The sequence below is a fragment of the Grammomys surdaster genome, unplaced genomic scaffold (genome assembly GCF_004785775.1).
Source record: "Grammomys surdaster isolate TR1022 unplaced genomic scaffold, NIH_TR_1.0 126187, whole genome shotgun sequence".
In the NCBI taxonomy this organism is placed as follows: domain Eukaryota; kingdom Metazoa; phylum Chordata; class Mammalia; order Rodentia; family Muridae; genus Grammomys; species Grammomys surdaster.
Window position 1 is genome coordinate 5,891,359 of NW_021620993.1, and position 26,223 is coordinate 5,917,581.

A 26,223-nucleotide genomic window follows, 5' to 3' on the forward strand; every position below is an offset into this window, starting at 1 on the left:
TCTACTTGTTTTTCAGAATACTTTTTCCTTAGTGTGCAGGAAACAAGATAGCTCATGTTGTGTTTGTTGGGCCTTGAGAGAAGTCCCTTAGTTTCCTGACCTTAAGGAATTGCCTCAAATATCTTTGAATAACCTACATTTATGAACCTATGTCCATCCCTTCCACGTGTTCTACATTTCACAGAAAACTTTCTCCATGAATTGTTATTGTTATAGGAGAATTCATCTTTAGAAGCTGTTTGTCTATAGTCCTTAGGGAATGACCTGATCTTTCAGAGCCACAACAATGGCCACTTTGTGTTTTTATATCTCCTGTAATTGTTTATCCATCCATAGCTAAATTGTGAGAATTAGGGTTTACATCCTCAGTAGTTTTAATCCATTCATACAGAGGTGTGGATCTGGTCCTTAATGGTCTAATAGACATTTTGCATTCAGCATTAGCATTTTCGTTTTTTTTCTTTTTTAAATTTATTTATTTATTTATTTATTTATTTATTTATTTATTTATTTGTGAGTTTACTGTAGCTGTCTTCAGACACACCAGAAGAGTGCATCAGATCCCATTACAGATAGTTGTGAGCCACCATGTGGTTGCTGGGAATTGAACTCAGAACCTCTTGAAGAGCAGTCAGTGCTCTTAACTGCTGAGCCATCTCTCCAGCTCCAGCATTAGCATTTTCAAAAGCTAAAGATTCAATCAAAATTTCTCTAGCAGTTGGATCTGATACTCCTCTATTCAGAGCTGTAGTTAATCTTTATAAAAAGACATTGAAAGATCCATTTGAACCCTGGATTATCTTTGCAAATAATTCAGCTTGACCATCTTGTTTAATCTTATCCCTAGCATTTAAGGCTACTGTATGACATTGCTCTATGACAGCAGTATCAAGGGTAATCCGCACTCCTAATTCAGAATACAGACCTTCATCTGGTAACTGGTCCTTGACCACATCAATGCTTCTAGCCCATTGCTCCATGATTGGATCTTCATCTTTCCACTATGTTAGGCTTTGTAATTGAGGGCCAGGCTCTAAGATGGCTGTCATCAAGTCTCTCCATCTTTTGGAATTATACAGTTTTACATGGCCCAGTTATTAAGTATCTGTTTGACATATTGGTGAATGTAAGTCATAGGTCATTATTGCTTCCTTAAATCTTAAATTTTGTGTCTCTCTCTATAGGTTGCCACCAACATTTTGATTACCCTATGGATTGCTTTTCTTTTTGCTTTTTTGTTTTGTTTTGTTTTTTTGAGACAGGGTTTCTCTGTGTAGCCCTGGCTGTCCTGGAACTCACTCTGTAGACCAGGCTGGCCTCGAACTCAGAAATCCGCCTGCCTCTGCCTCCCAAGTGCTGGGATTAAAGGCGTGCGACACCACTGCCCGGCTACTCTGTGTATTTCTTTCATCCCCTTTTAATTCTTTCTTTTTTAAAGATTTTAATATATATACATACATACATATATATATATATATATATATATATATATATATATATATATATATATGTATAGCAACCTGTTCGGGTCAGTCAGCAGGGTCTCCAGCGCAGGAGTGAGGATGCACACTTCCAATTCCCCGCTGTATCCTTCACTGTACCCCACTTACTGGAGCTCCAAGGTTGAGGCGCCACTTTGTAGCCGCCCCAGCTGCCCCACGTTCTGGGGGCCACTTTGTAACGGCCTGTTCTGCTGCTCCGGTCCGCAGGTCAGGGCCTAGCAAGAGACAGAGTGGGGACGGAGACGCAAAGAATGGAGACAAGACAGGGAGTCTGACCAAGTCTCTCCAAGTCTCTCTATTGGAAGGAAATCCTGGGTATTTATACCCTTTACCACGTGCCTTGCCCTCGTGGACAAGCACAGCTGAAGGCACTACGTCATGTGCCTTGCAGCGTGGAGACCACGTGCGCCTAGCTAGCAGTGAGGAGACCACGTGCGCCTTGCAGCTGGCAGCACTAAACAGCAAAACAAGATATGTGAGAAAAAAAAAGGTGTTTATCAGAGTGTGCTCAGCTGTTGCGAGCTGTTGAAAACAAGTCTCTTGTCAGGGTATATGGCTTGAGATGGCTGCAAAGATGATAGCCGCTTTCGACTAGGAATTGGCTCCCAACATACATGTATATACATTAAAGATTTTAATATACATATGTGTGTGTATATACACACACACATACACATACACACACACACACACACACACACACACACACACACACACTGTAGCTGTCTTCAGACACACCTGAAGAGGGCATCAGATCCCATTACAGATGGTTGTGAGTCACCATGTGGTTTCTGGGAATTGAATTAAGGACCTCTGGAAGAGCAGTCAGTGCTCTTAACCACCGAGCCATCTCTCTAGACCCCCTTTTAATTCTCTTAACAAGGCTGGGAAAATCATTTTTGGTTTTCTAACAGATATAGACTGCCTTTTTTTTTCAGTCTTGCTGCTGTAGATGCTGGCCTTCCCGCCTAGCTTGTAACTCACTTATGCTGTTTATTCTATTCTAAATCCAGCCACATGGTTAGTCACCTCTCCTCAGTTTATGCAGCTGTCTCCATCGGCCTTCGAGGCAAATCTCTTCCTACATCTGACTCTATTCCAGAAAATTCCTTTCTCTCTTTACCGGAACTCCCACCTCCTATTTTCTGCCTCATCTTATTGGCCAATCAGCATTAATTGACAGGTGATGCTTCCATACAATATGCAAGAGATTCTGTCTGCAATCAGACCACATAATTCTTTCATTCCCAGGCCACCCATGAAAACTCCATCTCCCTACTCTTTCAAGAAATCTTATATAAACTCTGTGTTCTGATCAGTTCTCTGCTGCTTCTTGGCAGTCATCCTCCTCGTTTTTTTCCCTCCCAATAAATCTCTGGTGTGCGGTTTGTTACACAGGGTCACTTTGTGTAACTACTTGACTCCTGGTTGTCAGGATACCTTTCCATCTGAGCTGTAACAGTTCCAGGGAGGGAGCCAAGAGCAGAATGAGGAGGAGTTGAGAGAGATTTGAGGAAAAGGGCTAGTAGAAGAGGGGGAGGGAAGCAAGGATAGGAGAGCGAGTAGTGAGTGTCCTTTGGCACGAATTCCAGTCTGGGATGTCTCCAAGCCAAGTGGACCAGGAGTCCTGTCCAATTTACAAAGGCAAGGCCTCCTTTTCAGATGGTGACTGTCTAGTAGGGTGAGAAGCTGCGTGACCCACAGGCATGACTTTTGTAGCAGTTGTAGACTTCAGAAACCCAAGAAGACCAGCAGAAACTCCAAGGTGAACCAAAGTAGGCTGGAGAGGCAAGTGGTTAGAGCAGATGGAGGAAAGAAGCAGCTGAGGACTTTAAAATTTCAAGTTGAAAACGGTGGGTGGCAGAAGCCAGCAGAAACAAATGATTCATATTTTATTTTGGCTTTTCCCACCAACTCAAGTGGCAGGGACTCCATTGTAAACTTTGTAAATAAAAGTTTGTACCTTTTGTAGACTTTGTAGACGTTGTAAACCCTCAAGTTAGGAAAGTGGCCAGGCCCCCATTGAAGGCGCCAGACCCTACCTCTAGACTTTCCTAACAGCTTTAATGGTTAATTTCTGTTAGAGAATTCCACCCTGAGGTGGGCTAGTGGCCAGGCTCCACCCTACAAGAAAAAAAAAATCTTGGCAATTGCTAAGCTTGCTCCAATGATCAGGCCACACAAACCTTCCAATCCCAGGCCATCCTGGAAAGCTCTGTACTCAAGAAACCCTATATAAATTCTGCATTCTGCCTAGTTCTCTGCTGCTTCTCACCTGAGCAGAGGCAGCCTCTTTCCTGGTTTTATCCCTCCCAGTGAATCTCTTGTGTGAAGTTTGCTGTGTGGTGTGACTTTGTGGTATTCCATGGCTCCTGACTGCCAGGATATCTCTTGGAGCAGAGCTGTAACACTTCCGCTGGGGAATCTTTCCCCAGATCAAGCAGAGTTGTTACACTTGTACTGGGGAAACTTTTGTGGCAGCTGGAGCAGAACTTCTGTAAGGGAAACTTTTCCCTACAGCACTACAACACTTACACAATAGGAGATCAAGTCCACAGAAGGCCATGTAACACGGTAAGACAGAGAAGAGGTTCTTCCATCTTATATTCACGCTGAGGCCATTTCAGATTAGGTTAGCTAGAATTTGATCTCCTTCGTGGAGAATCCCATGGAAAATCACCCAACTCTATTCTATGTTGTCCTAGCTAACTTATTTTAGCTTCTGTTAAACTGCCTGTTTGTGTGGAAACCCCTCCAGATAACTGCTTAACTTAGCTTCTGTTAAACTGCTTACTTCTGCAGCTGCCTAGTAAGAAGCCAAGATAGAATTTTTGCCTTCAAAAATCCCTGTGTTCTGGACACTAAGGGCTAGATTTAGGTCCCCAAAATCCCTGGGTGTAATCTCATCTGGCTAGAATAAAGACTTTCAATTGACTACAAATTGTGTCTGAGTGAGTTATCTCCGGTGAGCTACTTGTAAGAGCTGGGTCCCTTGGGGAGGAGTCTATTGTGCACCCTTCCTGGTGTTCAACATCAGATGTGTGAGGAACCATTTGCCTACTTCTGAAGCAGAGTAAAAGTGTGTCTGCAGGGTCAAGACAGGTCAGGGTTTGCTGCCCTACCAGGATGTTTTGCAGGCAGACAGATCTCCTGACCTGCTGACACATGGGACATTGGGAAGAGATAAATGGGAGGCTCCAAGCGAGGGGCTGAATGCTCTATTGACCTTGGTGGAAGGAACAGGGAGTCCTGGAGAAGAACAGATATCCTGTGTAAATGTCAGCAATTGTTTCTATTACCCTGTAGTTTTGCTTCCCACAGCACTGTGGGGTATAACAAGGCTGTACTCAGTAAACTCCGGGCTGCAGTATTCACTGATAGGCCTCCCAAAACTGTTCCTTGTCTCCATGTCTTCTTTCTTCTTTAATCCTCACTTCCCACACAGGGACCATTTGACTTCTTGCCTACGGGCTCCAGCACAGCTGTATGTGAGCAGGTGCAATAAAGAAATTGCCAACAACTACTCCATGATATGATCAAAGATTTTATTGTAGACATGAGAGAGAGAGAACAGCCAGAGGCATCTGGAAGAGTCCAGAGCAGAGGGAGAAAGAAGTAGACTGAAGATGGCCAGCAGCAGACTGGACATGGCTGGGGCAAAGGAAATGGGGAAATGGGAGAGAATGCTGGAGATTGTAGGATAGCAAGAGACAGAGTACAGAGCCGGGCGGTGGTGGCACACACCTTTAATCCCAGCACTTGGGAGGCAGAGGCAGGCAGATTTCTGAGTTCGAGGCCAGCCTGGTCTACAGAGTGAGTTCCAGGACAGCCAGGACTGCACAGAGAAACCCTGTCTCGAAAAACCAAAATAAATAAATAAATAAATAAATAAATAAATAAATAAAATAAAAAATAAAATAAAAAGAGACAGAGCACAGTGTGAGAGAGTAAGATAATGGGGGGGGAGACAGAGACAGAGAGAGAGAGAGAGAGAGAGAGAGAGAGAGAGAGAGAGAGAGAGAGAACAGTATGGGGGGAGTAAAACCCTTGCCATTATAAAGAGAACAAACAGGTATCTAGGAAGAGGGAGGTGAGAAGGCTAGGATGCTGTCTTAGACTTTGAAATATAGAACAGGTACTTGTATACTGAGGGAGCCTAGAGCCAGCATGGGTTTTGATATGCAATCACAGGTGGTCATTTGTCCCTTATACGAGAGGTAAGGGAAATTATTCTTTTTTGAAGTAGAAACTTCTGGTTTCTGTAGAAAGTCAATTATGTCAAAGAACATTTTGCTGAAGCAGACACAGGTGAAAGGATGTTTTTCTAAAGCAAGCATGTGAAAGGACACATGATGGATTCTTTGCTAATGACACACATGTATTGGTTTGCCTTACACTGCATTGCTGAGCTCTATTTGTTGTGACTCCACAGAGAAAAATGCACCAAAAAACTTCTGATGGTGCTCTGGTGGCTTTGTGCAGCTTCCTCGGACCTGGGCCAATTGACAGAGGAATGTCAGCTGATGCAGACAAGTGTGGTGTTTTGCTAAGACAGACCCATGGGAGGACACGTGATGTTTGGAGGAAGTATGAATAGGACTCAATGGACAGAGACAGGAGGCTTGCATAGCTAGCTTTGCAACACTTCATTGGTCTCTCGTCTTTGGTTTCACTGAGCTTCACCTCATTGAGAGAGACACAGCAAAGAACTTCTGGTGTCCCAGCTAGTCCTGGTTGCTCCTGCTGACATGTGTCAATTTGGCTGTGGCCTGGCTGTTTCTGCTAGGTCCTGCTGCCACTGCTGATTCATGTCTGCTATCCTGACATTACTGGACTGCTGGTATACATGTGAAGTGTTTGTGAGTGGATTGAGTTGTCCCTGGTGATTCCTGTCAACTAAATGGCTGATTTTCTGACAACACAGATTGGATTTGCTCCAAAGAACATTTTCTTTTTTTTTTTTTTAACATCTATAGTTTTTTTTTTTAAAATACCTTTCTTTTTTTTTTTAATTTTATTTATATGAATACACCACAGCTGTCTTCAGACACACCAGAGGAGGGCATCAGATCCCATTTCAGATGGTTGTGAGCCACCATGTGGTTGCTGGGAATTGAACTCAGGACCTCTGGAAGAGCAGTCAGTGCTCTTAACCACTGAGCCATCTCTCCAGCCCCCAAAGAACATTTTCTAAATAGGTCCACTTCCCTTGTATCCTAATAACCTCTCTTTTCCGCTACTTCTGGTGGTGATGGGCTAGACGGGAGGTTAAAGCATTTAAGAACCATTCTAAAAAGTAGGGATTGAAAATCTAAGCCTATATTTTCTCAGCAGATGGGAACCAATTTCACAAGTTCTTGAGTACTGCTGGCTCCCCTCTAACTCCAGTGACCCCACAGTCCGGCTTGAGCTCATTTCTGGATATCTGGACTGCCTACAAGACCTAACACCTGGTAGATGCAGCAACCAGCTAAACTGTCTTTAGAAAAAAAAAAAAACAACCCAGCAGCTGAGCCACCTGGAAAGGACACATTCCGGCCTGTTAGATCTCTAAAGGCTTGCACTGTGCTCTAGAGTTCCAGCTTTTATGAGCTGTCATCCATGCTGGATTGGGCTTGGGCAATGCAGATGCCTTTTAGTCATTTTTGTTCTCATAAATAACCCCTCACCCATATTCCTCTAAGTAATCCCAATAACACTAATTGGTTCACCAAGTTGGACGTTGGTGGTCCCACACTTTGGTCTGCCATTGGTTCCTTATCTGGGGTGAGTAGATTTGCTTTATAGTTTGTTCATGTCTTTCCAGGGAATAGTGTCACATAGCACATCTCATACTGACCTCAGACTTTCACATTAACACACTCCCACACAAACCTGACAAAAGAGTCTGACATAGAATAAGCAGCATATATTAACTGCCCCTCAACTTCACCCTGGAAACCCTCTTCAGACCTCACTGGAGAAAGTATACATTCCCACTATTTGGGAATGAGACCTTACTATGCTGCTTTTTCATCCTATGAGTTGGTATAAGAACCTTCATTTCTTTTCTACTGTGGTGAAGTATTAGAAATAGAGCAGGTACCATGGTTTGAATAGAAATGCCCCACATAGGCTCATATATTTGAATGTTTGGTTATTAGGAAGTGGCATTACTTGACAGGGATTAGGAGGTGTGGCCTTGTTATGAGTAGGTTTGATTGTATGTCACTGGGGGTTTCAAGTGTTCAAGCCAGTGTCTCTTTCTTCCTGATGTCAGTTACTATGTCAGCCTGTATGCCATCATGTTCCTCTCCATGTGTCAGCCTTGAGAACGCAGTAATACTCATCTTTGTGCCAGATAGCTTTGTGTCGATTAAATCAACTCAACCTCTGAAACTAAGCAAGTCCCAATTAAATGCTTCCCTTTGTAAGAGTTGCTGTGATCATGGTGTCTCTTCACAGCAGTAGAACGCATCTGGGACCTGAAGATCCAGTATAGATGTTAGGCCTGGTTCGACCTCCCAGCCCCATGCTCCCAGAAATAAGACTCACTCAAAATATATTCACAAATACCTTATCCATATAGCTAGGTTCTTCTCTGAGTAGATACAACTTAAAAATATCCCATTTATTCTAGCCTACATTCTGCCACGTGGCTGGTTACCTGTGCTCATGTACCATGCATCTATCTTGTCACATTTTTTTGCACCCCCTCCAACTCGCCTGCCTTTCTCCCAGAATCCTTTCTGCCTCCTGGATGTCCCACTTCTATTCCCTGCCTAAGCCATCGGCTTTTTAATTGATAGGGGATGCATTCATACAATACAGAAGATATTCTTTCTATAATCCAAAGTATTTCAACAAAATGTTTGACAGCAGTGCATAGCTATTCATAATCAATCAAGCAAGCAGGCTTGCATTTTTTTTTTCACTCCCACTGCAGAGCAGTACTGATGCCCACTGGGTGGCCAGAGTTTAGTCTCACACTTAAAAAAAATGACATCATTTAAAAGAATACTTTTATTTTACATGTATGTGTGTTTTTCCTGCTTGTATGTCTATGTACCACATATGTACCTGCTGCCCAGAATGTCAGTTCTCCTAAAAGTGGAGTTACAGGTGTTTATGAGTCTCCATTGTTGGACGATGGGATTCTGACTCAGGTCCTCTGGAAGTCCCATCCCTCCAGCCGCTGGCCTCACATTCCTAAGTGACTGGCTGAGGTTGAGTGGTGTAGTTAATAAACATGAGCAGCCCTGAGCAATGTGCAACCCTGAGCAGGTACTGTGACCTTAAGACTAACACTGACTGCAGAGGGCTCTATGTCAGAAGGCAGCCTCACAAACTCCAAAGATGGACCACTCTCTGTCTGTGAACTTTGTATTGGCATGTTTGAGATGGAGTCTCTCTACATAGCCCTGGCTGAACTTGAATGTACAGAGCGCCTCTGCCTCTGAGGTGCTGGGATTCAAGCTCTACACCAGGCTGGCCAGGATGCACTTTTTTGGTTTTTCGAGACAGGGTTTCTCTGTGTAGCCCTGGCTGTCCTGGAACTCACTCTGTAGACCAGGCTGGCCTCGAACTCAGAAATCCGCCTGCCTCTGCCTCCCAAGTGCTGGGATTAAAGGCGTGCGACACCACCGCCAGGCTTCAAAACCTATTTTTAATGATGGTTCTTAAACACTTGAACTTCCCTTTTAGTCCACCTTCCACCATAGGGAGTGGGAAAGAAAGGATAAGCAGGAAGTGGACCTGCTTAAAAGGTTCTTTGGAGCAACCCCTGTTTTGTGTTGTCTGGAAATCAACAGTTCAGTTCACAGGTCAGCAGCAGCAGCTCTATCCACTCACAAATACTTCATGGATACAACAGCAGTTCAGTTTTCGAGACAGGGTTTCTCTGTGTAGCCCTGGCTGCCTGGAACTCATTCTGTAGACCAGGCTGGTAGAGTCAGGATAGCAAACATAAATCAGCAGTGGTAGCACTACCTAGCAGAGGCAGCCAGGCAGGAGGGACCCCAAGGGACACCAGGAGAAGTTTTCTGCTTTGCCTCTCTCAGGGATGTGAAAATCAGTGAAGACACAAGACCCACAAGTATTGCACAGCTAGCTCTATAAGCAAGCCTAGCTCAGCCTCCATCACTGTCTGGTGAGTCCTATTTATACGCTCCAAACACCACATGTCCTTCATGGGGTCTTGCCTCAGCACCTATGTCTGTCTCAGCTGACATCACTCTGCCAATCAGCCCAAATTCACTGATGCAGCAAGAAACTTCAGCACACCACAAGAAGTTTTTTGGTGCGTTTTTCTCTATGGAGTCCAACAAATGCAGCTCAAGGTTGCAATGTAAGGCAGACCAACACGTGTGCGTTGTTATTGAAGAATCCTTCATTATGTGTCCTTTTATATCTTTGCTTTAGCAGAACATCCTTTCATCTATGTCTGCTTCAGCAAAACGTTCCTTCACAAGTCTGCCTTAGCCTTTCACCTGTGTCCACTTCAGGAAAACACTCCTTCATGTGTGTGCCCCAGCAAAACACCTTCCAACACAACTGAATTTCCAAAGAACCCTTAAGTTTCCACTTCATTTTTGTAGACAGGCTTCCTCCACGTACCCCTGGCTGTCCTGGAACTTGCTCTGTAGACCTGTCTAGCCTCAAACCTATCCAGCTGCCTCGGCCTCCCAAGTGCTGGGATTAAAGGTGTGTACCACCACACCTGGCAATTATGTATAGCAGCAATTTTCAGAATTCTGGTATTTTTCTTTCTTTAAAAAAAAACCCACAGAACTATATGTTTTAGTGTTAATATTAAATGTGGCGATATGGGGCTGCTTTGTAGCAGCTGACTATGATTAGCAGAGCCATGGTTTTATCAGCTGCGAATAGTTTCTGTGATTGTGTCGCATTTGAAGTTCTGGGAATTTTTCAGAGGGTATATAAATGCTAGAGCCCTAGGTGAGTTGATGATTGTTAACCATTCGGGTTTTTTTTTGGGGGGTGGTGATTTGTTAGTAGTGGTGCTCAAAGAAGAAATTAGATTCAGGGATCTCTATTTCTGTCTCCCCCCTCTATCGTTCCCTCTCTATCTAGTGATAGGGGGTGAAGGAGGGGATGGATGATAGTTGGAAAAGAGAATCATAAAGTAGCAAAAATCTACTTCAAGTATGAGTAACTTAAAGCATCAGGAAAGACCACTCTATTACAGCTGTCACCAATGCTAAATCCTTGAGGCTCCCAACCCCTTGAATTGGGCAAGTCCACAGTCTCTTCTCTGTCAGTGACTGTTTATATAACCTTGGGAAGTGGCCTTGTGAGTCTTAAACCTTTCCAAGTTTCCTCAGCCTTCTACATTTAGATACCATGATAAATCTTAAGAGCTGCTCTCCTCTTTTCATGAAATGTTTCAATTGGGAAAAAACAATATACATTTATTTATATATTCTCATTCTGTGGCTCAAAATGGACTCTTAATTGGTGGCAATCCACTTGTCTCAGCTCCTCCAATTCGAGAGATTACAAACATGAACCACTCCCAGAATACTTAGTGTTTTAAGAGATAGGTCTCACTATTTTGCACAGAATGGCTTCTACCTCCTGGGCCTTCTCAATCTCACAAATATCTGTGACCAGAGAAGTGCCCTACCGCCACTTTTGACTGGGACTGCCCTGTGTAGTGGCCCAGAGCTTTAATCCCAGTACTGGGGGTGGGGGGTGGGGTAGGGGGTGGGGAGGGCAGAGGTAGGTGGATCTCTTGAGTTTGAGGCCAGCCTGGTCTACAGAGTGGGTCCAAAGGACAGACAGAACTACGTTGTCAAGTTCTGATAAAGAGAGACACTACAGGGTGAATTTAGGCTTCTCAGCAGCAGCGGGGTATCGGCCTTTGAAGGACTGTACTCCGAAGTACTTTGCAATTCTCCTGATGATTAATCGCAGGCATCGCGACCTGGGGCATCTCACACACGGAATAGACCTGTATGTGGACCCGAGGCAGCACTGTCTGCAGGATGGGCAAGGGGAAGAAGAGCATTCAGGACTGCAAAGCTGGGCTGAGGAGAACGAGGCCGGTGCCTTCTCCAGACGTTCATCCAGTGGGCAGCAAACCGCCAAACCGAACCGTAGCACCTCACCAGAGTACTCTGGGCGGTGCATCTCCATAGCTCATGGATGCGACTAACTCGGGCTACGTCATTGCCCGGCGCCCTAGTGGGCGCCGCCATCATGCGTTACGGAAACCCACAGTCCCTTTCGTGGAGACTCATCGCTATCTCCCGTTCTTGTGCCTGTGCTGGAAGTCTCCAGAAGGCGAGGCCATTTGCAATTGTACTTGACTGTCGCTCGAGGCCCCGCCCCACGTCAACGGGTGCCGCCATGTTGGGGGTCCTCGCTGGGAACACGTAGGCGTCCGCGTAAGATGCCGGCTGCCGCGCGCTGCTGCCGCCAAGATGGCTTCCATGCGGGAGAGCGACACCGGCCTGTGGCTGCACAACAAGCTGGGCGCCACGGACGAGCTGTGGGCGCCACCCAGCATCGCGTCCCTGCTTACCGCTGCTGTCATCGATAACATCCGCCTCTGCTTCCACCGCCTCTCATCGGCTGTGAAGCTCAAGCTACTGCTCGGGACGCTACATCTTCCGCGCCGCACGGTGGACGAGGTGAGGGCGCGGGCCAGCCTCTCTCGGGCCGGAGCACCGCTCCTGCCTCCCTCCATCACCTGCGCGGTACCTTGTCCTTCTCCTGCCGGCCGTGCGCAGCTCTGGGTCGGCGCCGTTAGCTCCGACGCCTTAGTACCTCCAGCTGCTGGGCGCTGTCTGTGTTCGGGGGTCTGGGGCCGTGGCCACAACAGCCCTCAGCCAGGCCGGCCCCTCCCGAAGTGCTGGACGCTTCAGTTCCAAAGCTACTTTTGGTTCGGGGCTGTTAGTGCAACTTTCCATGTGACTGCTGATCTTAATTTTGTTGCTTTAGCCTTTCCAAGTATCAGTCTGCTTGCGTTCATCTTTATTCTGTGGCTTCTTTTCAGTGCGTTCTTGTTCCACATTGCGTCCCTCTGTCTAACGTATACTGTGCTTTGCAAATACGTACACAGATAATATATGTATAGAGTTTCACTGTGTAGCCCAGGTTGATCTCATACTTGGTATCCTCCAGCCTCAATCTCTAGAGGGCTGAGATTGCAGATCTGAGCTACCCCATCTGACAGCAAAAACATCAAGTACCTTAGTTTTTAAACATTTCCAGTTATTGTATTATTTTTTATATCGTTATATCATTTTATGTCATTAAGTTTTTGTTGCTGCGCTATACCATATACACAAAACTGCATATTTATTCAGTTTAAAAAATACTAATGGCTAGCTAAATGACCCACTCCTGTTATCTGCACACAAGAAAACAAGGCTGGACTCTCCAAAACACCTCCATTCTTTCTTTCCACGCAGGAGGGTTTTTTTGTTTGTTTGTTTTTGTTTTGTTTTTTTGGCAGGATTATCAATCGTGTGCATTCCTAGCAGGAGTATTTGGTTTTTGCCTCATTTGAATTTAATACTACATGTTTCAATGTTATATTCATTCTCCGTGTGGCGTGGGTGTGTCTTCTGTCGGTAGACACCTGGACAGAGTCATCCAAGTTGCTGCAGACAGAGTTTGATTTTCTGCTTTATGGGGTTCCATTCATCAAGCACATGGACGACTAGGTTGTGACTGTTTTTTCTCATTCATTTTTTTGTTTTGTGTTTTCTTGTTTCATATTCATTCTGCTGTGACTGATACCAACAATACTAGTTCAGGTGAACTCTAGAAGTAGATTTGGAGGTGACCGTAGGATTATACCAGGTCGCTTTTCAAAATGTTTTTTTCAAATTATACTCACTAAAACATGTAGATCAGGTAAGTATTTAGATACTACTAGGATTGTTTGGTTGAACTTTGTACTATTTGCTTATTTTGCTGTTTAGCTTTCTTTTTTTGTGAGTTGCTCATTTTTCCCCTATTGTCTTTTTTTTTTTTTTCTTGTTGGTTTGGAGGAATATTCTTTTTATCCATGCTTGCTATTGTCCTAGTTCACAGCTGTTTCCCAGCTATGGCTTAGCTTTCTGAGTGAAGCTCTTGGTTCTTAGCCAGATGATATATTGCCTCTCCTTCCCGGTGGTAGGTGGCTGCTTGGTCTTGTTCAGGAAGGCCTCCATTTTTGAGATGAGGCACCTGTGGTCTCTCAGCACTTACTATGTCTCTCATACTTCGGTCTGCCATTGGCTGGGATTGATGTTTTGTGAAACTGAATTCAGTTTTACTTGTGGCTGTGTGATGGTCAGCACTACCTGCAGATGAAGAACTTTTCTGCCCTGTTGCTTCTGCTTTTTTTCCTTTGAGCCATTTGTGTGCCTTACTGATACCCAGCCGAGCTACTTCCTGTGAGTGTGCTTCAATGTGTGACATGCAGGGCAAGCCCTTTGCTTCATCTTCAGGAATGGCTTCCTCTTTTCTTAGCCCCTGGCACTTGTGTCAGTCAGTCCGTGTCTTTGTGTGTATCATTTTTGTGTCTCCATGTTCATTTACCTGCACTCATCTCTGCAGGTGTGTGTGAGGCCAGAGTTCAGCTTAGGTGTCTGCCTCAGTTGCTCTCTGTATCTTTTATTGTGAGACAGTTTCTCATGGAATCTGGAGCTAACCTTGTGGCTAGACTGGCCAGCCAGCGTACTCCTGGGCGCTCCTGTCTCCATCTCTAGTACTGTATGTACCCACTGAGCAAGGCTTTTTATGTGAATATGGAGATCTGAACTCAGGTCTTCAGACTCGGCTTGGGAAGCACTATCAACTGAGCCATGTCCTTAACTCATGGTGTTAATAAAATAGTCTTCACTATTAATTGCTAAAGTGTTTGTTGTCGTTTTCCTCTTAACCCAGCTAGCGCCCGTCTATTTAACAAGTTCTAAGGGCACAACAACTGAGAAGCATTACTCTACTTTAATCTTCTGTAATCTGGCTACCTTCCAGCCAAAATCCCGGAGATACTTGCATTTTAGTACTGAGCCAGTTCTCTGGGCTCCAGGTCTTCTCCCGTGATGTCTCCTGGACTCTCCATGGCTACTCCCCACTTCCTCTCTCTCTTTTCTCCCTTCCCTCCCTTCCCTCTCCTACTCAGTCATTGGCTGATCAGCTTTTATTGACTGAGAATAACTGGGGAGCGATGCTTATACAACATTGAGGAAGGATATACTTAGAATAAGGATTGCAATCAGATATAGGGGCACAGAAATCAGCATTTGAATAATGCATGGATAATGTTTACATAACGCACAATAACATTATGCTTACGCTTAATAGTATAAAGTCTTGTAACCTAGAGGTTTGTGGGGTTACTTAGAGCCATTAAGTTCTGTGATTATCCTGTATCATGCATGTCTTTTTTTTTTTTTTTTTTTTTGCTAATGGTATATAGAAATACTTTATTTAGGTAAGGAGTGAATGGCACCTGGGCTAAGAGCAGACTGTAACTGTACTCTCTGTGTAATCAGGGTTTATTGGTTTGTTTTTTTTTCTACCTTTCTATACTCTCTACTTGTACTGTTGAACTTCCCTGCTGTAGTATCCTGGATTTGCCTGTTTCTCCTTCTCAACTGTTGCTTTGTATATTTTGGGTCCCTATTCATAGGAATGTTGTAGTTGTAACAATTACATTGTCACTGAACAGCAGGTGGAGGTCTCAGAATGTGCTGTTTTGTCCTTAGGCCTGTTTTTTGTTTTTTTTTTAAGAGTTCATATAAATTGTTTCATTTTATTTATTATTGTGAGACTTTGGGGGTGGAGGTGTTCCACTTGGGGTCCAATAATAAAGACACAGATATCTGTGTAGTATACTACGATTGGCCAGTTTGCTGGGGCAGTCCCTCACCTAGCCCATCTAACTCAGCCCTGCTCCCCTGCCATGGCCTCTCTCCAGGTGTCTCTCTCTATTCACTTCTCCGCCCCACTTCCTCTCTGCCTGGTTGTTCATTCCCAGCTCCAGCTGGCGGCTCTTTATTATACAAAAAGTCACAGTCTGAACCAGGCAGCAGCAGGACAACACTTGTCCATCTCGCTGTGCCTTTTGGCATCAAGAGTTATGTAACTTCCCCCGAGACAGCTTGCCTTTTATTTTTGGGCAGGTAAGGAAGCAGCAAACATTTATATATGCTGTTAGCCTGGCACTGGTGGCACAGCAATTAACAAGTGAGAACACAGAGATACACCTTCATAGCCACTAGATACAGTATGTGTGCATTATCGCAACATCTTCCCCTTTTAGCCCAAGAAATGCCTTTATCTCCAACATCAGTAAACTATATATGACAAGAACAATTGTGCAAACTATTAACAGAATTATATTCACAATGTCTAGTTCATTTGTCCTATCTTGAGTCCAAGGTTTTGTAAAGGGTTTGTGTCAAATGAGCAAGGAAAAGAAACCTGTAGTGTATATACCTTAAATAACTTTTTATCACTATTTAAGTTTCACACCCTCCAACCTTCATAACTTGCATTTATGAACCTTAAACACCTTCCTAGACTCAAAACATCGTCTTAGGTCCTTCACAACCTAAGCTTTTATATCTTTCAACCTTCATAAACTTTACACCTCATTTGTGAGTTTCTCTTTCTGAATCTAGGAACAAGGAAAACTGTAAGACAGACATGTAGCTCTAGGAGAGTGAAGCCTGAGGCCTGATTTTCACACGTGAAGGGAACTGAGAAGGCAGCTTAAGCCTTGGTCTCTGCTGTTAACTGACAAATCTTTCACTAGTCTCAACTTCCAATCCCTCAGAGTGTCACTTGAGTAAACAGGCAGTGCAGACCAAGCCACCTGTGGTCTATAAGAACGACAGAGACTTACAATTGGCTACCTGGACAGTCACAAAGATACACGCATTGCAGCACATTCGTACTTCCAGAGCTAAAGGCAAGTACAACACAGCTGAAAACACTTAAATCACGTTACATGTGACATTTCAGTTTGGACCTGTGTTTGGTTTAAAGCATAAACACTTGTACCCTCCAGCCATGTATATTTCATTGTTTCATATGGAGTATCCAAGTAAGTTGCTAGATTCTGTATGGTCAGTGGGGTATCTATCTTGGGCCCCCCAAGCTCAGAACACGTGACAAGCTTTCCTGTGAAGCAGGAACTTGGGGGGAGTATCCACCTTGTCTAGGCACAGTGGGACAGTCAACTCTCATGTGTCCTACTTATACACCATTTAGACAGTGTGCTGTCAGTGTGCTCCAGGTCGAGTTTCTTCTGTTCCCGTCATCTTCATAGGAGGAGATTAGGGGCATTGCTAGGAGCTGATGTGTCTCAAACAAAAAAAAAAAAAAAGTCTTTTTTATTAAAACATCTAAAATGACATATTCTGCAGATCTCTGAAGTGTTGGAGGACCATCTGTCTATCTAAAATATAACTTGTTTCTAGTTGATTGATTTGAAAATGTAACAGGAGGCTTCATAAGGCTTATGCCTGAAATTAACTACACTAGGACCTAAAACCTGACTACAAGTATAGTTCTGAGTGCATCAAAGAATTTGATTATTTATAGGTTACTGACTACTAACTTGTATTTTTTAAATTATCCTTAACAGTTTACAACAGTACTTTTTATAAGACTAGGACTTTACATTTTAAATGAGTTAGTTGCATGCTGAAGTTATATGCACATAAACCCTGAACAACAAGAGTTGAATCATATATACAGTATGTGGTAGTAAAGAAAAAAATCTAAAATATTTGAGACTTATTGTTGCCTTTGCAGTTTAAAAGGAGATACAATAATCTACCCTTCTTTTCCCTTTCACCCCCATAAACCACTGAACAACCAATAACCACCTACCCCACCTCCAAGGAATGAGGGTTGTGTTCTTTAGATTGCTTCTTACTGGCTGGGGGCAACTGCATATTTGGCGACCCAAAGAAAATTGGGATGCTGGCCAAGGCTTGGGAGAGTAGGCTGTTTCATTTGTTGTTCAGGTTCTGTGGGATCATTGCGGGCTAGAAAAGTACAGGGCTTAGCTAAAGTCCTGGCTGAAGCAGTGTATTAGGCTGTACCATCCAGGGCTAGCCACTTTGAAGTTGTCCTGGATTCGAATCTTGAGGAAACACCAAAACCTGGCAGGATGCTGGAACAGATATATGTCTCAGCAATTCAGCATCTGCCTCAGCATCCAAGGAGTGAATCTCCTTGGGACACTTTCTTTCACTTCACTTCACTGGTGTCTGGACGTAGCTTATAAAAGTAACATTGTATGTACACTTATATATTAACACATGCATGGAATATGTGGTGTGCACAGATCAGGTAATGATTCTCTGCTCTGTGCCTGAGTAGGTGAAAGGCATCTGTAAGTCAGTTTGGGCTGCTGTGACGATTTTTATATTCTTTGCCCAGAGAGTGGCACTATTAAGAGGTGTGGCCTTATTGGAGTAGGTGTGGCCCTGTTGGAGTAGATGTGTCACTGTAGGTGTGGGCTTTAAGATCTTCATCCTAGCTGTTTAGAAGCCAGTCTTCTGTTTGCCTTCCGAGCAAGATGTAGATCCTTCAGCTCTTGCACTATGCTACGGCCTTGATGATAATGGACTGAACCTTTGAACCTGGAAGGCAGCCTCAATTAAATGTTGTCTTTATAAGAATTGCCTTGGTCATGGTTCTCTTTGTAGCAGTAAAACCCTAACCAAACTGTATTAGGGTGTTATAAATTGTCACCTATGTCATATGAAAGGATGGTGTGTGATGCTAAGTCATGAGGACCACTGGCTACTAGAGAGATGTCCACATCTCCGTCTCTCAGCTGTCCTGTGTAGGGAGGTCAGTGTTCACATTATCTGCCTTGTTGTTTCCCTGGGTCTCTTACTTGTAGCGTCCATGTCAGCAGCCAGAATTTTCCCATAGTCAGATCTGACCTTCATTAACTTTGAAGGAATCCACAGCATTTTGTTTCCTGTGGAAATAAAGATGTAGCCTCTTCTCCAGTGCAGCTCATTTCTTGACTTCCGATCTGAGGTGAGCACATTCAGCAGTCCTTTCTAAAACCCAGTGTTTTTAGCAGCTGTGCTACCTGTCTCACTGATGTCTAAAGAATTAAAATTAATAAAGCATTATGTAATCTGTCTCTGGGAGATGTCATATCCTCCTGTTTTATGAGCATCTCTTTTAAAATGCCATTAGATCTTTTTAAAATTGCTTAACCTGTAGAATTCAACTAGTTCTTTTTATAAACTGAAGTCATTTGTTTTGGGGGGTATTTGTTGTTAATTTCTCCCCAGAAATTAGTGTAGGCTCTTTGCAATCTTCATTGATTATCCATAATGAGGAAATTTCAGCATTAATATAAGGCACTATAATCTCTGCTGGGTCTATTCCTGATAATTGACAAAGCCTTACTCTTCCTTTCATAATTAAATCAGAAATCTTTTTTATATAGGTGTCTTAGGGTTTTGCTGTCAAGAGACACCATGACCAAGGCAACTCATATAAAGGGCAGCATTTAATTGGGGCTGGCTTACAGTTTCAGAGATTCAATCCATTGTCATCATGGAAAGAAGCATGGCAGCCTGTAGACAGACATAATGCTGGAGGAGCTTAGAGTTCTACATCTTGATCTAAAGCTAGGCAAAAGGAGACTCTCACCCACACTGGGTAGAGCTTGAGCTTAAGACCTCAAAACCCCCACCCCCACAGTGATGAACTTTCTACAGCAAGGCCACACCTGCCCAAAGAAGGTCATATCTAATTGTGAAACTTCCCATGGGCCAACCATATCCAAACCACAATAGGTTTTTAATGTTTTTACTCAGTTTATGTGCTAAACATATCTATTCTAAGATACTATTGTCTTTGTAAATAAGAATTCTTGTGGGAAAATGAGCAGAAGGTCATTTACTTAGAATACAATCAGGCGTGGGATCCGTATGACCCACATATGCATCCTATAATCTCTCCTACCAGAAGCGAATTCTCTCTCAGCCTCAGCTGGTCATTTGCTTGGACTGTTTAAGCCCGAATTAGCTTCTAAGGTTTGAAATAAATTACTTAACCCTTGAGTAGTTAGCCCAGTGTGGGGCCATAGCCAATTAATATCTCCCAGCATTTTTTGAAAACCACTAATAAGAGTTTGTAACTGATCTCTTCAAATCTGTACTTTCTGTGGTTAAATATTCTTGTACCCTAGATAATTGTTAGAATCTCTTCTTTGTGTTTTTTCAAAAGCAATTTGTAATCCCCAGCAAAGCAAAATTTGTTTTTACTTCAACAAACATTTTTTTCTAAGGTGTGTATATTGAAATCAGCCAACAAGTTATCATCCATACAATGATAAACTATAGATTGAGGAAACTTGTTTGCGAATCATTTTTAATAGCTGTTGTACAAAATATTGACACAAGGTGGGGCTGTTTAACATTCCTTGTGGCAAAAGTTTCCATTGATATCTTTTTATAGGCTGCTTATTGTTAAATGTGAGCACAATGAAAGCAGATTTTTCTTTGTCCTATTCTTGCGGGGATATTGAGAAAAAGCAATCTTTTAAATCATTCACTTAATAAACCATGCTTTAGGTAACAAAAGAACTCATAGGCTGAATTACCTTATTGATAGCTCTTAGGTCAAATAACAGCCTCTATTTTTCAGATTCCTTTTTATTGATAAATATAGGAGAATTCCAAGGGCTGGTGGACTCTTCCGTATGTTGAGCCTCCAGCTGCTCTTGGACCTAGGGCCTGTAGCTTTCCTTACTTAAGGATCACTGCTCTACTCAAATAGGCTTGTTAGTTACCCATTTTAATGGTAGAGCAATTGGTACTCTATCAGTAGTGTCTTGCCTTATAAATTTGGAGAGCCAGCACCTGCTGTGGCCTGCCTGTGGACAGCCTGAATAGTCTGTAACTGTGTTTTGTATTATTTTCCAGTACCTCCATCGGGAGCATCTCCCATTTTACAGCTTGTTCCTGAAGTTGAAGGAATGTTAATCTGTGTTTCCCACTGTTACAATAGATCTCTTTCCTATAAATTCATGACTATATCTGCCACACATGGTCTAAATTCTTATCTGATTTTTTTGGACCTCTACATTTATCCATTTTAGAGTTCATTTTATCTGAGACAGCATCCCAATCCCTAGGAGATATATAGATACCTTTCAAAGTGCCCAGGTTGGATTCTAAGAATCTTGTGAAATTATTTTTATAGCTACCCCAGTATCTACTAGGCCTTCAATCCTTTCCTTATCTAAGTCTGATCCTGTGAATTCTGAGGAGGACAAGGGGTTTCTCTTTCCTTCTTTATTCTGATTTTTCCTTGGGTCATTACTGACCATACTGTTATTAGCTCCATGATGGTAACTAAGTGAAACTCGACGGGGTCGGTGGCCTCTGCTATAGTATTGTCCATCTTTTTAACAGGTAAAACATTTCCACACCAGCTCCAGCTGCCAGTTCTTTATTCTGAAAAAAGCCACGCTCCTTATTTACTCAGTTTGAGCCAGTCAGAAGCAGGGCAGTGCCTAATCCATCTTTCTTTATTGCCTTTTGGCATTGAAGGCTACATGACATTCAAAATGGCAGCTTGATTTTTAACCTGATAATCTCAGAGAATCATCTTTTGGTCAGGTGAGGAAGGATACACATTTACATCTAAAAAGCAGGTAATGGGCCGTAGAAATATCTTGCCAGCACTTGGCTCTGCCAGCACAACAATTAACAATTGAAAATACAGGGGCACATCTACATAGCCATTTGATACAATATGTGTGGGTGCAGGTCTTCCCTACAAAAATGCCTTCGAGTTGGATCTTATGGAGGCATTTCCTCAATTGAGGTTCTCTCAGATTACTCTGGCTTGTGTCAAGTTTATATAAGACACACACTTTATTCCCTCCTCCTTGATTTGTTGGATGGGTACACATGTCCAGCTACAAGCTGGATGCAAGGTAGGATGCTTGTCTTCCATGTGGTGCCCACAAGAGGTAAGGGGCTTGGTCATCACCCATTCAATCAGTGCCTGTGGTAAGCACAGTGAGAGTATGGCCAAAAGTAAGTTTTTGTTTATGGTTTTATTCAGTGTGCAAATGGCTGTGTTAACTTGGGCTGCCATTACAGTACAGCTATCCCTCAGTAACTGTGGGGGATCAGTTTGGAGCCCAGGATATTCAGGTGCCTCTTGTACAGTGGCATAGTCTTTTTGTGTAACCTATGTACTTAAATCATCTTTACAGCATTTATGACCTCTAGTATAATTGTACTGCATTGTCTAGGGAATAGTGTCAAATAAAAGCATGCACACAGTGAGCACCCTTTCTTTACAGTTTTTGCAATTGAATCCACACATATGGGATTCGAGGGTTTGAAGGGCTGACAGCACCTGACACTACCATTTAAGCTTTACCTGACTGTTTAGCCTGTGACCCACCAAGTGGCTAGTTCTTTCCCTCCCTGCTCTCTCAAGAACGTGTCTGTTCCTTTCTGTGTCTGCTTTTGATTCTGCTATGTCTGCCTTCCTCCTGCATTCCTCTCTCTGCTTGGAAGTTCCACCCTCATACTTCCTGCCCCCAGCTATTGACTCTCAGATCTTTATTACAGCCAATCAGTAGATAGACAACACCTGATACATCTCTTTGCCTTTAAGCAGGTGAGGAAGGGCAAACATTTATAAATAGAAAACCTGGTGATGGGGCATAGAAATGACAATATTCTGCCAGCACTTAGCTCTCTGCCAGTATAATAATCAACAATTGAAAATTCAGAGACACACCTTCATACAAAGTAAAGAATGCCACCTAGCGGGAGTTTCATCATGTATGAACTAGGGCTTTCCTGTTGTCCCGTGTCTGTCTCCCAGGCGGGTACACACTGAATTCAGCAGGCTAACCCACCCAGCAGCACATTGAGATTGAATTCTGCAGACTAACCCACTCAGCAGCGCTTTGAGAGACTGAGAAGCACAATGGGATTATGTCCCTAGAGGACCATGGGATGTGTTTGTGTAAGGGAGAAAGCCCCCTTACTGTACATCAAATTTGCTAGCACTTGGCTTCCCACTTCCCAACTCTTAGGCCTGTGAAGTGTATATTTGTTTTTGAAACAAGGTCTCACTGTGTTAACTCTGGCTGGCATGAAACTCTGCTATGCTTAGCCCATATCTGTTGTTGTAAAGCAGCTCAGTCTATGGCAACTTAAAGACATACTTCAAAATACAAATTTGGAGGGCACATAAATTATTCAAATCAATGTTCTTTCTATTTTTAGCCTGATAACTTTTTTTTTTTTTTTTTTTGGTTTTTCGAGACAGGGTTTCTCTGTGTAGCCCTGGCTGTCCTGGAACTCACTCTGTAGACCAGGCTAGCTTCGAACTCTCAAACTCAGAAATCCGCCTGCCTCTGCCTCCCAAGTGCTGGGATTAACGGCGTGCGCCACCACCGCCCGGTTTTAACCTGATTATCTTAAGAGCCATTCTTTTAGAAAATATTACCTGTTTTCCCTCTTTGTAAGTTGCCTTTCCAGGGCTACTGTCTTAGTCATAGTGTCTCCACACAGGTAACTTATAAAGGAAGGCATTTAACTTAGGGCTTGTTTACAGTTTTAAAAGGTTAGTCCATGCTCATCATGGCTTGGAGTGTAGCGGCAGCCAGGCAGAAGGGGGCTGGAGAAGTAGTTGAGAGTTCACATCTGATCCACAAATGACAGGCGTAGAGATGGTAAGGCACGTGGCATTGGAAACCTCAAAGCCCACCCCTAATGACACCCCTCTTTGTGTGCATTGTGTTATACAGGATGAGTTGAGAAAGAGAGGCACTGCTGGATGAATTTAGGTTTCTCAGAGTGTGTGTGTGTGGGGGGGAGGGGGACAGCCCCTGAAGGGCTGAATTAGGAACCAACTTTGTAGAACCTCTTTATTACACAAAAGGCAATTTAGCATGTCAATTTCCTTTGCAAAAACCTCTTACCAGATCTAAGAGGTGCATGAAGGAACCGTGACCTTAGTAACCTCAGCAGGAGGAGACCTTAAGTTATGCAAAGGCTCATGAATCCTTCAGATAACAATCACTGACTATTTACAAAAGGCTACTTCAAAGCCATTGTACCTTGCCAGAAACAATGGCTCTGCTAAAATTCAGCTTCACGCCTCCCAACAAGATCACCCCTCCTAATCCTTCCCAGACCATTCTACGGCACCAAGCATTCAGACCTGAGCCTATTGGGCCATTCTTATGCAAACCACCACAGCTACTGTAACAAAGCAGCACAAATAAGGTGACACTCCTATCTGTGGGTGGTAGAGGTCAAATCACTCTTGTCTTCAGCCACAAACTCTCACACAGGCTGCAACAAAGACTCTTCCTGGCCCCTCTGACTCTGTGGTAGGTGCTCATGGCTCATAAACTGCCACAGGCCACCCAGAGGCCTCAATATGTAAATGGATAGATTCATGGCAGGGGACATTTTTTAGGTGTCACTGTTCCAAGAGGCCAAGTGAGGCTGGTAGCATATACTTGGTTTCTTCTGTCTTGGCAGATGAAGGGTGCTCTGATGGATATCATCCAGCTGGCCACCCTGGATTCAGACCCCTGGGTCCTCATGGTTGCTGACATCCTGAAGTCCTTCCCTGACACGGGCTCCTTGAATCTGGACCTTGAGGAACAGAACCCCAATGTTCAAGACATCTTAGGAGAACTTAGAGAAAAAGGTAAGTAGCTGGATTTTATTTTGCAGTAGGAAGAAAGGGCTCTAGTTTTAGAAATTGTGTTGTCATTATCATACTGTTGGTGTTGTGTGCCAGGGCTCCTTAGACACTGGCTGTCCTTCCCCACAGTCTGACTTCTGACAACCCTGTCCCTGCTGCATGTGCTGTGTCTGTAATTTCATGACTCATCCATGATTTACTTGGCCATTGCTGTCCCTCCCCGTAAGTTCCTCAGGGGTGAAAACCCTACAGGTTGTGTTTCCAGAGCCTAAAACATTCTCTGTCCTAAAGTAGATACCTGTGTCTCAAGGTCTTCTTCGGAAAGATGGAGTTAGAGGCTCGAGGTCACACACTCCCACAGGCCTGCTTGTGAGGCCCTAGGACATTTTTTGGGTTTTGTTGATTTGTAGTTGCAGACTGGGAGCATTGGTCTGCACGTGTCAGTCACATCCCTTAGGGTGGCTGGTTCTCTTGGTAGTAGGAGGATGAGGCAGCTTGCTTCTCTCATGATTCTGCTTCCCTCAGTTACATGATTGATTGGGGCAACTCTTGGAGTTTTTCAGGCTCCAGCCTCTTGGTGACCACATCGAATGTGGGTGGCTTTAGAAGGTTGCCACTGAGGCGTGTCAGGAGAGATGGCCAGGGCTCTGCAGTCAAAGGAAGGCTAAGGTAGCCACACACTTGTTCCTCTTGGTGTTGAGGCTGCCTTGTAGTTAGAATGCAGGAGGCTGCTCTCCGTGCTGCTGTGTGCTGAAGCCTGTGGTTCCTGGACCTCCTGTGGAGTCCAGTGGCCTGCAGCTGACAGAACTGAGGAATCCTGTCTTCCTTTCTAGGCATTTCTTGTTTTTAAAAAGCCCCTGGAAAATCTGATGAGTCTTCATTTGGGCAGCAGGCCTATTCTTTGGTCCTGATGCACCTGGATGATCTTGGGTTCTAGAGATGGTGGAACTGTAGTGGTGGGGACCATAGAGGGCTTGAAACCAAAGCAAGAAGCTGTCACAGTGGTAAATAATGAAAGCCTTCGTGGAGTTGTCTACATGTGAGCTGTGGGGGCAACAACCCCAGAGCTACTTCCTCTAACACTCTCTGGCTCTCCACAGTGAGTGAGTGCGAGGCATCTGCCATGCTACCACTGGAGTGCCAGTACCTGAACAAGAATGCCCTGACCACCCTTGCTGGGCCTCTCACCCCACCAGTGAAGCATTTTCAGCTGAAGCGGAAACCTAAGAGTGCTACACTGCGGGCAGAACTGCTGCAGAAATGTGAGTGCCTGGGTCACAACCACCCTGCTCTTTTCTCTGTGGGGTTTTCCTTCCAGCCCCAAGCCCCTGGAGTAAGGACACTGAGACTCAAAATATATTTACTTAGCCATAAGCTTTGGCTCATTCTCGGACTAGCTCATACTTTAATATCCCATTGATTGTAATCTAAGTTCTGCCACATGGATGGCTACCTCCTCTCAGATCCCACGCTTCTGTGCTCCCCATGTTCCCAGACAAAACTCCATGTGCCTGGCTCTCTTCCCAGAATCCTTTCTGCCTACCAGATGTCCCACCTTCTATCTTCCCTTTCCTATAAGACATAGAGTTTTTATTGACAAGTTGATGCACCTGTATAATACACAACATAATTCCCCCCTTTAGTTCAATAAAAGGCTTTCTTTTTTGTTTGTTTGTTTTTGTTTTTGTTTTTTTTGAGACAGGGTTTCTCTGTGTAGCCCTGGCTGTCCTGGAACTCACTCTGTAGACCAGGCTGGCCTCGAGCTCAGAAATCTGCCTGCCTCTGCCTCCCAAGTGCTGGGATTCAAGGTGTGTGCCACCACTGCCTGGTAATAAAAGGCTTTCTTTTACATCAATAGACTATATACAATAATAGCAAATATGAAAAACTATCAGGTAAGAATTATATTTATAATGTCTAGGTCATATGTATTTGGCAACTTTGGATAAATTACTCTCCTCTCTATCCTATCCTGGTGAGTTCAGAGTTCTGTACTTAAATCATTCTTAAAACTTCCATAGATCTTAAAACCTCTATAAAC

At 43.8% G+C, this 26,223-nt stretch overlaps 1 protein-coding gene across 2 annotated transcripts in view; it reads left to right on the top strand.

Annotated features, from left to right (window-relative positions):
- The first annotated feature begins 11,896 nt into the window (after positions 1–11,896).
- Nelfa (negative elongation factor complex member A) overlaps positions 11,897–26,223 on the top strand; it is a 28,297-nt gene continuing 13,970 nt past the window's right edge. The window contains exons 1-3 of one of the 2 annotated variants that reach the window (XM_028758016.1): positions 11,897–12,136; positions 24,014–24,185; positions 25,283–25,444. In XM_028758016.1, the coding sequence (XP_028613849.1) occupies positions 11,927–12,136; positions 24,014–24,185; positions 25,283–25,444 (544 nt within the window). In that variant the 5' untranslated portion in view covers positions 11,897–11,926. The remainder of the gene's footprint in view (positions 12,137–24,013; positions 24,186–25,282; positions 25,445–26,223) is intronic. The other variant, XM_028758017.1, reaches the window with a different exon arrangement.